A 14,213-nucleotide genomic window follows, 5' to 3' on the forward strand; every position below is an offset into this window, starting at 1 on the left:
ATAACTTTGCATTTTCATTAAAATCTTTAAGTACATAGTAACATCTCTGATCATCAACTGACGGAGCCACTAAATATAACTTGTCCCACTTGAGCCAACTCATTATCAAATTATGTAATAATTGCGTTTTCCCGGACCCAGATGGACCTATTATTATCACTCTGATAGAATTCGGTAATGCTGAAATATGTTTTACTGGCTCTTGTTTTCGGGTCGCTGAGAAATCAGTGATATCCATGTTGTAGAAATATAATAAATAATATGGGTCTTTATTGTGTTCGATGTAGAGCATCCACTCCCACAAGTAGATTGACAACAATACTCACAAAAAAATAAAAAATGTGCATACAGGAAAATGTGTAAGATGTGGTACAAATAAATATAGATTTATCTCCCTTGACAAGTCAAGGAAAATTGGTCGTGATATCGCTACTTCATTAGGAAAATTACCAGGACCTCCATGGGCTAAATACCCAGGAGAAAAACATCTTCCTGGATATAATTACTGTGGTCCTGAAACCAGACTTGATATCCGACTTGACGAGCGAGATCAACCAAGATCTAGAGAGTATCCAATAAACGCAATGTGATGTTTTACCCCAACCCCTTGTATTATACATGTATTTGTAAGTCTGTAAGTGGAGCCAGGTAAGCTTTGTTTTTCCAAGTACCTAAGTTGGCTAATCCTCTTACGTAACCCAGTCTTTGTTTGAGCTCTTGAGTGGAAATCTGGCGGGAATCTTTGTACATGGGAACACGTGACGTAGACAACTTCAAAGAGCCGGAAGTCGACAATGGTAGGCTGGACAGTACATGGGGACACACAGACTGACATTTTTATGATTGACAGTTCGATCAAACGACCAGAGTCCGTCGCCATCCAATCGGGATGCGTTGTAGGTGGGACTTGATTCGAGAAACTGGCATAAGACTTGTACAAGCCTGAAATTCGTCAGTTGGTGTTTAAGAGTCGCAGTGACACACACTCCGTTAGCCATTCGTAAAAATTGGCGGAATTTAGGAAATTCATGAAATAGCTTCGATCAGGTAAGTTTGATGTTACGTTGATTCTGCTTGATACGACTGCTGTTAATTGAAGAGAATTTGTCGTATGTATACATTTTACTTGTATTGAAGTATGAATAGTTAATTATGACCTTAATATTTTGCATTTTTTTCATGACTTTAGCTAGTACTTTTGTTTACGATTGATTACGATGTTGATTCGTTGCATCATTATTCATAATGTTACTATGTACACCTTATTTGTGAGGCGAAAATGTTCTCTTCTTTCGCTAGTAATATGTGTGCATATTATTTCGTGGATTATTACGTTTACGCCCTTTTGAAAGGACGATTTGTATTTGTGAAGAATTGCATTGCTCGCTAGCCGCTATAAGAATTAATATTGTAATTCTTTGCGTAGTTATATTTTGGTAGACAAGAAATTTGTTTACGTAATGATAGATTTTGCCATTGAGTAACGGATTGCCGTTTATCACCATTTGAATGTGAATATTGTGGATTTGGTACGCTTGTGTAGGAAATATATATTAATATATATAAATATATAGATAGTCATATTACTAATCGTAGTAATGTTTTAGTACAATCATATTTGAAATATTTTGTATGTATATACTGATAGGGCTCAGTATGTAGATATTTGAATCCTTTGTGTGATTGTGTTATGGCGCCATTTTTGTAAGCGGCGGAAGTGTATGGGAATTTCGATGTGTGCGCATGCGCGACCCAAATGTCCCGCCTTAAACTGATGGTTCAGTTCAGTGACGTAGTGTGAGGGAAGATTTTTATAACCCTATGCTAATGCATTATACCTTTCAACAGGAAGCTTTCGGGGGACGAAAGAATTTCAGAGAATTTCGGGGGACGAGAGAAGTTCAGAGAATTTCGGGTGACGGTGAGAGATACCGAGTGAATTTCGGGGGACCTCAAGGGATACCGTCAAGGGTTCCGGATACTAGAAGAGGAACCGGAAGTCAAGATAACGGCAAGGAACAAGGATTATAGAAGAGGAAGCGGAAGTGGAGATCACGAAAGGAGAGAAAGACAAGGGAACGAAGAGATTTAGATGAGTAGCACTCAAGAAGGGAAAAATCTCCTCACACTGTGAACTCAAATGATGATCAAAGAGATCATTGGGTGAAAGAGAGACATTGATTACTTTAAATTCTTTTAAATTTCATTTATTAAATTGTTATTGTTTAAATTTCATCTTTGTATTTCTTTTAATTTAACTGTCGGCATTGCTGACTGGGGGCTCGTAGCCATAAATATATTTAGTCAATAAATAATATAGTGTCCAGAATTAACCTTCTGAATAAGGACCAGGGGAACTTCTCATAATTCGTTAAAATCTATAAGAAGAACCCCACCCCTAGACAACCACTACACCCCCACAGTGGGCGCTTCGTCCGGGATATGAATTAGACATATATATTATTTTGGGACTTAAAGTTATTGGTAGAAGTATTAGTGAACAGTGTGAGATATTTTCCATTCTTTGTATTTGAAATTTTGTGATTTTCTCATCTTGTATTTTTATTGTCATATGTGCAGGCTTTGTAGATCTTCCATTCATAGCAGTACGTGTGGAGCAGATATCGAACAAATATCTTACCTGAACGAAACTAGTTGTTGTCGACAGGTAAGTATTTAAACTGGTATTACAAATATCTGTATATTGTTTGAATTTTGAGACAAGGTATCACTTTACATTAGTATAATGGCTACCGAACGACAAATGATAAAGGAATACCGCGCCATGGGGTCGGAAGATCTTGGATACGAGGGAGATCGCCTGGCAACCTTTATAGAAGAAAGGATCAAGGAATGGAAGGCCGAAAAAGCAGCGGAAAGAGAAGCCCAGAGAGAACTAGCCAAGATAGCAGCGGACCAAGAGTTAGCCAAGATAGCCGCGGACCGAGAAGCCCAGAGAGAACTAGCCAAGATAGCAGCGGACCGAGACGCCCAGAAAGAGCTGGAGCTAGCCAGACTCGCTCACACTCTGGAGATGGAAAAGGTCAGAGTTGAAGCTAGGAACAACGGACGGGACGACGCCAGTACAAGCTCTGGAACAACCGGCCGACCTTTCATCGACCACCGGATAGTCCAGATCAGCATGTCACGCTTCAATGATAGGGAGGAGGCTATTGACGATTTTCTCGTCCAGTTTGAGAAACTCGCACGCGCTCATCAGGTCCCTGAACAGCACTGGGCCATTAATGTCTCAGCCTTTTTGCAAGGTGCAGCTCGGGAAGTCTACCACGGCTTAACTGCAGAAGAGGCTGATGACTACACTGCCCTCAAGAAGGCGCTTCTCTGCCATTACCGGCTGACCGCCGAGACTTACCGGAAACTTTTCCGGGACTCGGTGAAAAAGGTAACAGAGACCCACTCTCAATTCCACAACCGTGTTCGAGGTTTATTTGAGAAGTGGATGAAAATGGCCGAAGTCGAACGCACGTACGAAGGGCTACGCGAGGTAATACTCAAGGAACATGTCCTGGGTACTTACCGTCGCGAGTTGACAGTTTTCTTAGCAGAAAGAGAACACCGGACGCTCGAAGAGATCGCTAACATGGCGGAGCGATACGAGCAGGCGCACTCGAAGAGTGGAGGTTCCGGGGTTGCTGACCGACCCCGACCCTCTGAGTCGCGTCGTATGGGGGAGGTTGAGCCGGCTGTCCGTAACCGTCAGGGCGACGGGAAGGTCGGAGGGGCACCTACAGGTAGGGCTGCCGCCTATCGACCTGGACAGGCCTCACCCACGAAACCAGGACTTGCAAGTCGGCGAGGGCCGCCGACATGTTTTAATTGCAAGCGCCTGGGGCATTTTGCCAGGGACTGTCCCAAGGGCAGGCAGACCCAGGTGAATGTCGTAGCTAAGAAGGAATGTGTGCCGGAAGCGAGTCGCAACCCAGCCAACCTTGCGGCCGCAACTGTCAATGGTGAAGGCGCCACCATCTTGTATGACACTGGGTGCAGCGTCCCCGCGCTTGTCGACAAGAAATATGTCAAGCCGGAGGACTATACAGGGGAGGTAATAGAAGTTCAGTACGCGAACTGCGCGCGTGACTCATTACCAGTAGCTGTCATTGACCTCGATTCACCATACGTGAAGGGGAAAATTGAAGCTGCTTGCTTGGAGGGGCTATCACATGACGTCATATTGGGTTGCCGTTATGTGTTACCCCAGCCGAACCCCGAAACCTGCACACCTATGCCAGTGAGTGCTGTTGAAACCAGGGCCATGAGTCGACAGCCGAAACAAAAGCCAATCCAAGTTACATCGACACCGGTTAGTAATGTTATTCCAGCGGAGTTAAGGAAGCTGCAACAGGAGGACGCAACTCTGGCGCAGTTGCACAAACACGCAGAAGCGGGAACAGAAAGGGAAACTCCGAACGGCGCGGTTAAGTTTGTCTACAAGAAGGGAATCTTGTATCGCCACGCCAGGAAACACAACGAACACTTCAAGCAAGTCGTCGTGCCAAAGGAAAAGCGTTGCGAAGTACTGAAACTTGCACACGAGAGTCTCATGGGTGGACACATGGGAATTGCTAAGACGCGTGACCGTCTTGTAAAAGAGTTTTACTGGCCAGGGGTCCAGGGAGACGTAAAACGGTTCTGTCTCTCCTGTGACAAATGCCAGAGAATGGCACCGAAAACGGATCAGCGACCCATCCCTTTGGGGAGTACGCCCCTTATCGATGAACCATTTAGACGTGTTGCCATGGATTTAATCGGACCGATAAAACCCGCGTCTGCGCACGGAAATCGATATATTTTAACGGTTGTCGATTATGCTACACGCTATCCGGAGGCCGTTGCGTTGCGTAACATTGACACGGAAACCGTCGCGGAAGCTCTGTTTGCGATCTGGTCAAGAGTCGGAGTGCCCGACGAGATCTTGACCGATCAAGGAACACAATTTATGAGTCGTGTGATGGCGGAGGTGAATCGTCTCATGTCGATTAAACACCTCACGACTACACCGTATCACCCCCAATGTAACGGATTGGTCGAACGGTTTAATGGGACCTTGAAAAACACGCTCAAGAAATTGTGCGAAGGCCGCCCCAAGGATTGGGACCGGTATATTCCGGCCATGCTTTTTGCATACCGGGAAGTACCGCAAGCGAGTTTGGGGTTCTCTCCCTTTGAACTCTTGTACGGGAGAACCGTACGCGGCCCAATCGCCGTACTGAGACAGCTGTGGACAGACGACCACGCTGTAGAGGAAGTACGCACTACCTACCAGTACGTCGCGGACTTGCGCAACAAACTGGAAGAGGTTTGTTCTCTCGCGCAAGAAAATCTCAAACGAGCTAAGGTGCAACAGGCGAAAAATTACAATAAGCGCGCAAAACCACGTCAGTTTGAGGTAGGGGACAAAGTGTTGTTGTTGTTGCCCCAGGAACACAACAAGTTGCAAGTTTCCTGGAGGGGTCCATACGTCGTCACCAAGAAGGTCGGAGGTCAAACCTACCGGATACAGCTACCGACGAAAGAGAAATTGTACCATGCCAATTTGCTCAAGAGGTACCGGGAAAGGGAGACCGCCAGCGATTTTGTTGTCGCAGCGATAGTCACCGAGGATATCGAAGGCGATACGGAAGGTGCTAACACTGTCCCGAGCTGTCCATTAACGAGGGCCGAGACTCCGTCGGACGTGGAGTGTGACCCCATGTTAACTGAAGGGCAGCGGAACGAGATAGAGACCTTGCTGGCCGGATATTCCGACGTGCTAACAGAAAAACCCGGGAGGACGACGCTTGTCGAGTTCGGGTTAAAGATGGTGGACGACCGACCAGTTCAGCGTAAACCCTACCCCTTGCCCCACGCGAAACGACAAGTTGTAAGGGAAGAAATCGAGCAGATGATTGCTCTGGGAGTAATCGAACCTGCCGACTCTCCGTACAGCTCACCAGTAGTCTTAGTGCAGAAGAAGGACGGCACCCATCGGTTCTGCGTCGACTACCGGAAGCTGAATCAGGTGACAGAATTTCAAGTTGAAATGCTACCTGACCCCGAACATATCTTCGCTTCGGTCTCGAAAGCGAAATATTTTTCCAAACTGGATTTGTCCAAGGGGTATTGGCAAATTCCGGTAAGGAAAGAAGACCGACCGAAGCTTGCTTTTGCTACTCCCGACGGGACATACCAATGGTTGGTGATGCCGTTCGGGGTACAAAACGCGCCCAGCGTCTTTACCAGAATGATGCGGAAGTTGTTGGAGCCCTTGCGCGATAGGGGTGTCCACAACTTCATGGATGACCTCTTGTTAGCTACAGAGACATGGGGTGAACACCTCGCTCTGTTAGCTGACGTTTTGGAGCGGCTACGTCAGGAGGGCTTGACAGCCCGCCCTTCCAAATGTCACCTTGGTTTCAGGACATTAGACTATTTAGGACATACCCTGAGCCAAGGCACGCTGTCTCCAGAGAAGTCGAAGGTGGAGCAGTTGAGAAACGCCGCACGCCCCACCACGAAAACGGAAGTGAGGTCATTCCTGGGACTGGCCGGATATTACCGGAGGTATGTCGCTAATTTCAGCGCGATTGCGGGCCCGTTGTCTGACCTAACCAAGAAACGGACCCCGAGTAAGTTCGTTTGGACAGATGCGTGTGAGCACGCATTCCAAACGCTAAAGGATAGACTTACATCCGACGCAGTTGTTCGTCTACCGGACTTGGATAAAGAATTCGTTCTGCGCACCGATGCATGCGACACGGGACTGTGAGCAGTACTGCTCCAGGAGCATGACAAGACGCTTTTTCCTGTCGCATACGGCAGCCGGAAGTTGTCTGCTGCCGAGAAGAATTACTCAGTATCGGAGAGGGAATGTCTCGGAATCGTGTTCGGCATATCACGGTTCGAGCGATACCTATATGGACGTAAGTTCATATTGGAGACCGACCACCAACCACTCGCCTATCTGGCGCAGGCAAAGTTGTCCAATGGTCGATTGATGCGATGGTCGCTGTTTTTACAGCAGTACCAGATGCAGATCAGGTACGTGAAAGGATCTGAAAACGTAGGCGCAGATTTCATGAGTAGAAGCGCCGAAATGATATAGATCATTTGTTATATTTTCGTGTTCATACTCAGTTTAGCATTTAGTTCATTTTGCTGATTTTGTTCTTTATATCGTGTAACACTTTTGCTTTTTTAGTTTGAGTGAATAAAATCCTGATTTTATTCTCAAGCGTGGGGGGATGTGATGTTTTACCCCAACCCCTTGTATTATACATGTATTTATAAGTCTGTAAGTGGAGCCAGGTAAGCTTTGTTTTTCCAAGTACCTAAGTTGGCTAATCCTCTTACGTAACCCAGTCTTTGTTTGAGCTCTTGAGTGGAAATCTGGCGGGAATCTTTGTACATGGGAACACGTGACGTAGACAACTTCAAAGAGCCGGAAGCCGACAATGGTAGGCTGGACAGTACATGGGGACACACAGACTGACATTTTTATGATTGACAGTTCGATCAAACGACCAGAGTCCGTCGCCATCCAATCGGGATGCGTTGTAGGTGGGACTTGATTCGAGAAACTGGCATAAGACTTGTACAAGCCTGAAATTCGTCAGTTGGTGTTTAAGAGTCGCAGTGACACACACTCCGTTAGCCATTCGTAAAAATTGGCGGAATTTAGGAAATTCATGAAATAGCTTCGATCAGGTAAGTTTGATGTTACGTTGATTCTGCTTGATACGACTGCTGTTAATTGAAGAGAATTTGTCGTATGTATACATTTTACTTGTATTGAAGTATGAATAGTTAATTATGACCTTAATATTTTGCATTTTTTTCATGACTTTAGCTAGTACTTTTGTTTACGATTGATTACGATGTTGATTCGTTGCATCATTATTCATAATGTTACTATGTACACCTTATTTGTGAGGCGAAAATGTTCTCTTCTTTCGCTAGTAATATGTGTGCATATTATTTCGTGGATTATTACGTTTACGCCCTTTTGAAAGGACGATTTGTATTTGTGAAGAATTGCATTGCTCGCTAGCCGCTATAAGAATTAATATTGTAATTCTTTGCGTAGTTATATTTTGGTAGACAAGAAATTTGTTTACGTAATGATAGATTTTGCCATTGAGTAACGGATTGCCGTTTATCACCATTTGAATGTGAATATTGTGGATTTGGTACGCTTGTGTAGGAAATATATATTAATATATATAAATATATAGATAGTCATATTACTAATCGTAGTAATGTTTTAGTACAATCATATTTGAAATATTTTGTATGTATATACTGATAGGGCTCAGTATGTAGATATTTGAATCCTTTGTGTGATTGTGTTATGGCGCCATTTTTGTAAGCGGCGGAAGTGTATGGGAATTTCGATGTGTGCGCATGCGCGACCCAAATGTCCCGCCTTAAACTGATGGTTCAGTTCAGTGACGTAGTGTGAGGGAAGATTTTTATAACCCTATGCTAATGCATTATACCTTTCAACAGGAAGCTTTCGGGGGACGAAAGAATTTCAGAGAATTTCGGGGGACGAGAGAAGTTCAGAGAATTTCGGGTGACGGTGAGAGATACCGAGTGAATTTCGGGGGACCTCAAGGGATACCGTCAAGGGTTCCGGATACTAGAAGAGGAACCGGAAGTCAAGATAACGGCAAGGAACAAGGATTATAGAAGAGGAAGCGGAAGTGGAGATCACGAAAGGAGAGAAAGACAAGGGAACGAAGAGATTTAGATGAGTAGCACTCAAGAAGGGAAAAATCTCCTCACACTGTGAACTCAAATGATGATCAAAGGGATCATTGGGTGAAAGAGAGACATTGATTACTTTAAATTCTTTTAAATTTCATTTATTAAATTGTTATTGTTTAAATTTCATCTTTGTATTTCTTTTAATTTAACTGTCGGCATTGCTGACTGGGGGCTCGTAGCCATAAATATATTTAGTCAATAAATAATATAGTGTCCAGAATTAACCTTCTGAATAAGGACCAGGGGAACTTCTCATAATTCGTTAAAATCTATAAGAACCCCACCCCTAGACAACCACTACACCCCCACACGCAAGTGATCAAGCGTGTCACGCTCATGATGTAGCTTATAAAAGTAAAGATCTGCAACAACGACATATTGCAGACGTGAAGTTGATTCATGCATTAAATTCTATAAAAAAAAATTTTAAAAAAATTAAATCTTCGAGAGAATCATTAGCTAATTGATTGGTAAGATCTGCGATGAAAGGTAAATTAGTATTCGGAGCCGGTAATTAATTAACCGAGTACTGAAATAATGGAATAGATTTATTATAGTACACGGAAATATTGGAGGGGTAGAGCAGCGATTAGTAAAATCGCTGATGCAGCAAATAATACACGTTCTGCTGCTGAAAAATGGTTAGCACGACAGGCAATATAGAAAATTAACACCAACTACAAAAAATCAGCATGCATATTTTGATGTCAGCGTTCCTAATGAAGTTCATCAAGCAGATATTTTATTTTTACCACATGATACTATTAAAATTGGAAGACGTCAATTAACATAAATACGCGTTAACCATCGTTGACGTTGCAAGTAGATATAAAGAGACAGAGCCGTTAGCAACTAAAACAGCAACTGAAATTTCTTCTGCTTTTGACCGAATTTATGAACGAGGACCCTTACGATAGCCACAACTATTAAAGGTTGATCCTGGCAAGGAATTTCATGATACAGTATCATCTCTGATGAAAAAAACATAACGTCAAAACCAAAGGACATACTGCAATTCATCGTGATCAGGCAATTGATGAACAATTTAAGTGAACACTTGCTGAGTGGTTATTTGGATATCAATATGCAAAGGAAATAATTCAGAAGAATATGAGATCTCGCGAATGGGTTGCAAGATTACCAAGCGTGATAAATGCATTAAATAACGAAATTACTGCCATGAAACATATTGATGCAATTACAAACAACCATATAACAATACAAAGACATCAATTTTTAAAACAACCAGTATCGGGTAATTTTACTGTCAGGTAATTACATGAACCTGGTGAACTTGAAGGTGGTTTTTGAAAAAAGCGACTGATCCTATTTGGAGTATTACGACATAAAATATCGAGCGTAGTAAGATCTACAGGTAGATTCAACTGCTCCTCAACGTGGATTTACACGTGAACAATTACAAGTAATTCCTAAAGACACAATTACCACCGCATTCACTTTTGTAAACTAGCACCTCGACGTCGATTACATTCAGGACAGGTCAACATCACATTTTTGCGTGTATGACCAAACTTACTATTAATTCTGTCTACAGTAAATTGTCTTGGATTATTATTTCAATACTGCCACAAGATTACTGTGCTACAGTCGCACAATGATTATTTTGCTGTTGTTTCAATGTCATGATAAATTCAGCATCGAGATCAAAGTCTCGGTTTTGTTTGGTCACATTGTTTACAGCTAATTTTTTTCTTACTATATCATTATCAATAACATCGCCATTACCAGTGGTTTCTGTGAAGTCTATGGCAATTCTCCGCAGCTGAGATATTCTTCTGACTCGAGACACTGCGAGATAACCAAATTTGACCATTCGATACGATCATCGACGATCCAAACATTTGTATCAGAGATGGTTAATCCTTGTGATGAATGAATTGTCATTGCGTACCCTAGCGTCCTTGGAGTTTTGTCCATAGTTAACGCTCTTTCAACTACATTGACAGGAACTAAGATAATATCATTTAATACAAGATTTTGTTTTTCTGATGATCCTGGTAGATCAACGACGATATTCTGCCGTCGCGTATCAACCGGTCGATAACACAATGGTACGGGTAGATTTGAAATCTTTTCTTTGTGTAACATAAATAATTGTTGTTGAAGTGTATCACGAACTATCTTTCTACTTGCAACTATCAAATCATCTGGTCTCCATAAATTCCAGAAAATGTTTATATGAGTTTCTGAAATTATTTCATACATTATTTCACATTGAATTTTATTCGGTTGTAGTCTGATTAAATTCTTAACTTCTGTTAATTCTGGGTCAAGTGCTCTATGATCATCAGTTATTTCTTCATAATAATCTACAAAATTCCTCAGCCATTCATGTGGAGACAATCCAACAAAAGGTGGTGGTTGACCATGATGGCCACACATTATCACAGCAGTATTTTTTTGTCAATAACCAATCAAGAAATATTTTTAATGTTTCAGATGCAACGATAATCCTTGGAAGATATTTCTCTCCCATTCGTTTAGGGGTCCATTTATCTCCCTTCCATCGAAAGAATTTATGATAAGTGCATGATTTAATATTTCTTTCTCTCATTTCTCTTGCGTGTTAATACAACTATTTCTGAACAACTGTTAAAGAATAATTCGATCACACGAGTTGTTTTACCACAACCTTCTGCCCCACTGAGATAACTGTTCTATGTGTAGCTACTGGATCAAATACCGATGGTGAAAAGGACAATTTCTTTATTTGATTTTTTGGTAATAAATACCCTTAATTTCAACGTCAGCGGATTCAGAATAATTTAGTATATTTCTTCTTTTATTCTCCATTCGCCCCATAATGCGTAAGTGCCGATATATATTTGTTCTAGCAATCCTGTATTTTTTTTATTGATATAAAATGAATCCGCAGCGACTCTGACAGCAACCCCAGAAACTCTATCTATCATTGATAATAGATTTATCGATACGTACGCGAACATTGAAGATCCTAAATGAGTAAACTGCGGTGACTCACCATCAATATAACTCACAATTGTACCTAATTTAGTTCCTTCTGATAAATTAATATTACTTCGACTTATAAATGTGTTTCTGTTCCTTGTATCAGCAATTATAAAATCTAGTTCAGCATCATCTATAATCAATCTTGTACAACGTTGTTTATGATCATATGATCCTCCTTGGGTGATTTTAACAATTTTTTTTTTCTGCCAAGGTCTTTTGCTATTTTATTCTCTAAATCAGTTAGATCCGGATTTTCATCATCAGAATATTACTTTTGTTGTGGTAACCAAACTTCTTTCTGCGGACAATATGATATAATTGCTTCACTTACTGTTAACACTAATAGTATTTTTACATCTAGCATATACCGTAATAATACTGTTGGTGCCCACATTTTTTTCTGAAAATGTTTGCCAAACCAGACATAACATATCGGATGAAGAATTTCGGCAAACGTAAATGACTCGATACAAGCGAATCCAGTTAAATCAATATCCGGTCATGTTCCTTTTATCGATACTCTGGTCATTTCATGTGTGGGATGACAAAATCGCTCAAATTACTTAGAACACTCTCCCATACCAAGAAAACTTCCCCGATAACATGCAACCATATCAAATGATAAAACATCTCTATAATCGTATTTAGTGTTCCATAATCCACCGTGTCCGTATTCGACACAACTGCTTTGTATTTCTTCAAGAAAATCCAATCGTGTTGGTTTCTACGAGTTTTTCTCTCAGGCAAAATGAGAAGGAACGGTAAAACAATTACTCGGTAATTGTTCAGTATCGTCATGGGTGTATTTTGACGCAAGAGTTTTCATTTCTTCATGGAGAGATTCTGTACCATAAATAACGCCATTAGGCCGTACAAACTGATCATAATTTCCATTATCTGAACTTTGAAATAACCACACTGATCGTATTTACTTATTTCGTTAACAAATCAAATAAATCATCGTTATCAATTTAACAGTTCGATTTCGTAGAAATATTGTTACTGCATTAGTCCACGCATGTGCATTATGATCAATGATTTCAATCGAAGCTCCTTTCGATTTATACTTTCATTCGTATAAAATCTCTCCGGTTATTGTTCTTACTGTTATTGGGAATCCTAGTCTCTTTCCTAGCTCTTTATTATTATTTATTTCACACAACTATCAGCAGCATCAGGTAAAAACATAACTTTATGAAGATTTCCTGAAATGTTTAATTTTTTTTTTTTATTTATATAGGGACTCGCTCCGTCTCCTGCAGAATAAACATCTTTGGTTCCCGTTGGCGCCAGGATAATAAAAAAAACAAACTAATATTAATGTTTTAAAACAATAGAATTTGAATCCTCGTCTCTTATCTGTACCCTTATAAAGATCGTGATATTGTAATGAAGTATCAGAATATAATGTAAATCTCGATTTGAGGAGAAATGTTGCGAAATTTAGTGAAACCAGGATCCCGATCTCGATCTCTCCTTGCTGAAGCATGCCAAAATGACTCCATAAATAAGTTTTAAATAATAATAATAATAATAATAATAATAATAATAATAATAATAATCATCATCATGTAATATTTTCTTCCTGTCACTATTTATAAGGCACAAGAAACTCGTTTTCACTCACTGTTATACAAATAACCAGCGCTTATTCCAAAATAAAATGTAATTTTCGCTCATGCAGATATGGTCGTGTTGTTCCATTGTACTAAGATATAATTTATATTTCACTCCGCCAATCTTTTAGAATTGTTTTTATATTTAAAGGAGAACTGTTGAGCAGTTGGTTTCCGTTGTAATCTTTAATTTCTCATTTTGTGTTTACATATCGTAATTATTATTCATACAAATTGTGAAATAAATGTTTAAACCATGGATCTCAAACTCAAACCACCCAGAGGGCCGCATGAGGGCATTTTCGATGGCCCGCGGACCGCACCACCTTTGTTACTTCATGACACCGCGTGACAACAATCATATTGTTTAAATCAACACAATTTATATTTACAATACAATTCAGAATAAAAAAGAATTTCGATAATTCTATCACTTTACCAAATCCAAACATAGCCCTCGTTCTTAAACTGAAAACCATTTAAACTTCGCTACTTAATTATGCCGCTTTTTTCTTCCTATTTTGCCTAAATTTGTGTCGATCCAAAAATTCGCAATTCTTTATTTTGATATATACAGATACCAATCAGGTGCCCTCCGCATAGCTGAGCATGAGCAAATATTTGTTAATAATTAATACGGTAGCCATACTTTTTAAAGCTTTATGTAATTACTGCTTTCGCATGAAGGTAACTCGTTTAACTTCAATGTTTAACATTTCGAAGTAGAATAGCTAGTAGTAATAAAAAAAAGAAGTGTTTCACATCACATAATTCATAAATAATCCATCTTTGGAGCAAATTGTTGCACTGATCTTGTTTTGTGATTTTTGTCCCATCTTG

General features: G+C 40.7%; 1 protein-coding gene across 1 annotated transcript; it reads left to right on the forward strand.

The window, feature by feature from the left end:
* Positions 1 to 475: 475 nt before the first annotated feature.
* Positions 476 to 8,823, forward strand: LOC149770803 (uncharacterized). The gene is made up of 4 exons (XM_089949103.1): positions 476 to 1,047; positions 1,849 to 3,752; positions 4,059 to 7,704; positions 8,506 to 8,823. The coding sequence occupies exons 2-3, from the start codon at positions 2,747 to 2,749 to the stop codon at positions 6,764 to 6,766; spliced, it is 3,714 nt and encodes a 1,237-aa protein (XP_089805229.1). The 5' UTR covers positions 476 to 1,047; positions 1,849 to 2,746; the 3' UTR covers positions 6,767 to 7,704; positions 8,506 to 8,823.
* The last annotated feature ends 5,390 nt before the right edge of the window (positions 8,824 to 14,213 follow it).

This window comes from Sinohyriopsis cumingii, unplaced genomic scaffold (assembly GCF_028554795.1).
Source record: "Sinohyriopsis cumingii isolate HCF-2022 unplaced genomic scaffold, ASM2855479v2 utg002317l, whole genome shotgun sequence".
NCBI classification, from domain to species: Eukaryota; Metazoa; Mollusca; class Bivalvia; order Unionida; family Unionidae; genus Sinohyriopsis; species Sinohyriopsis cumingii.

Excerpts from the sequence above, each read along its gene's own strand:
- LOC149770803 (XM_089949103.1), top strand. The coding sequence starts at position 2,747 with ATGGCTACCGAACGACAAATGATAAAGGAATACCGCGCCATGGGGTCG. Across the intron at positions 3,753-4,058 it reads GGTCGGAGGGGCACCTACAG|GGGAGGTAATAGAAGTTCAG; the intron begins GTAGGGCTGCCG and ends AGGACTATACAG.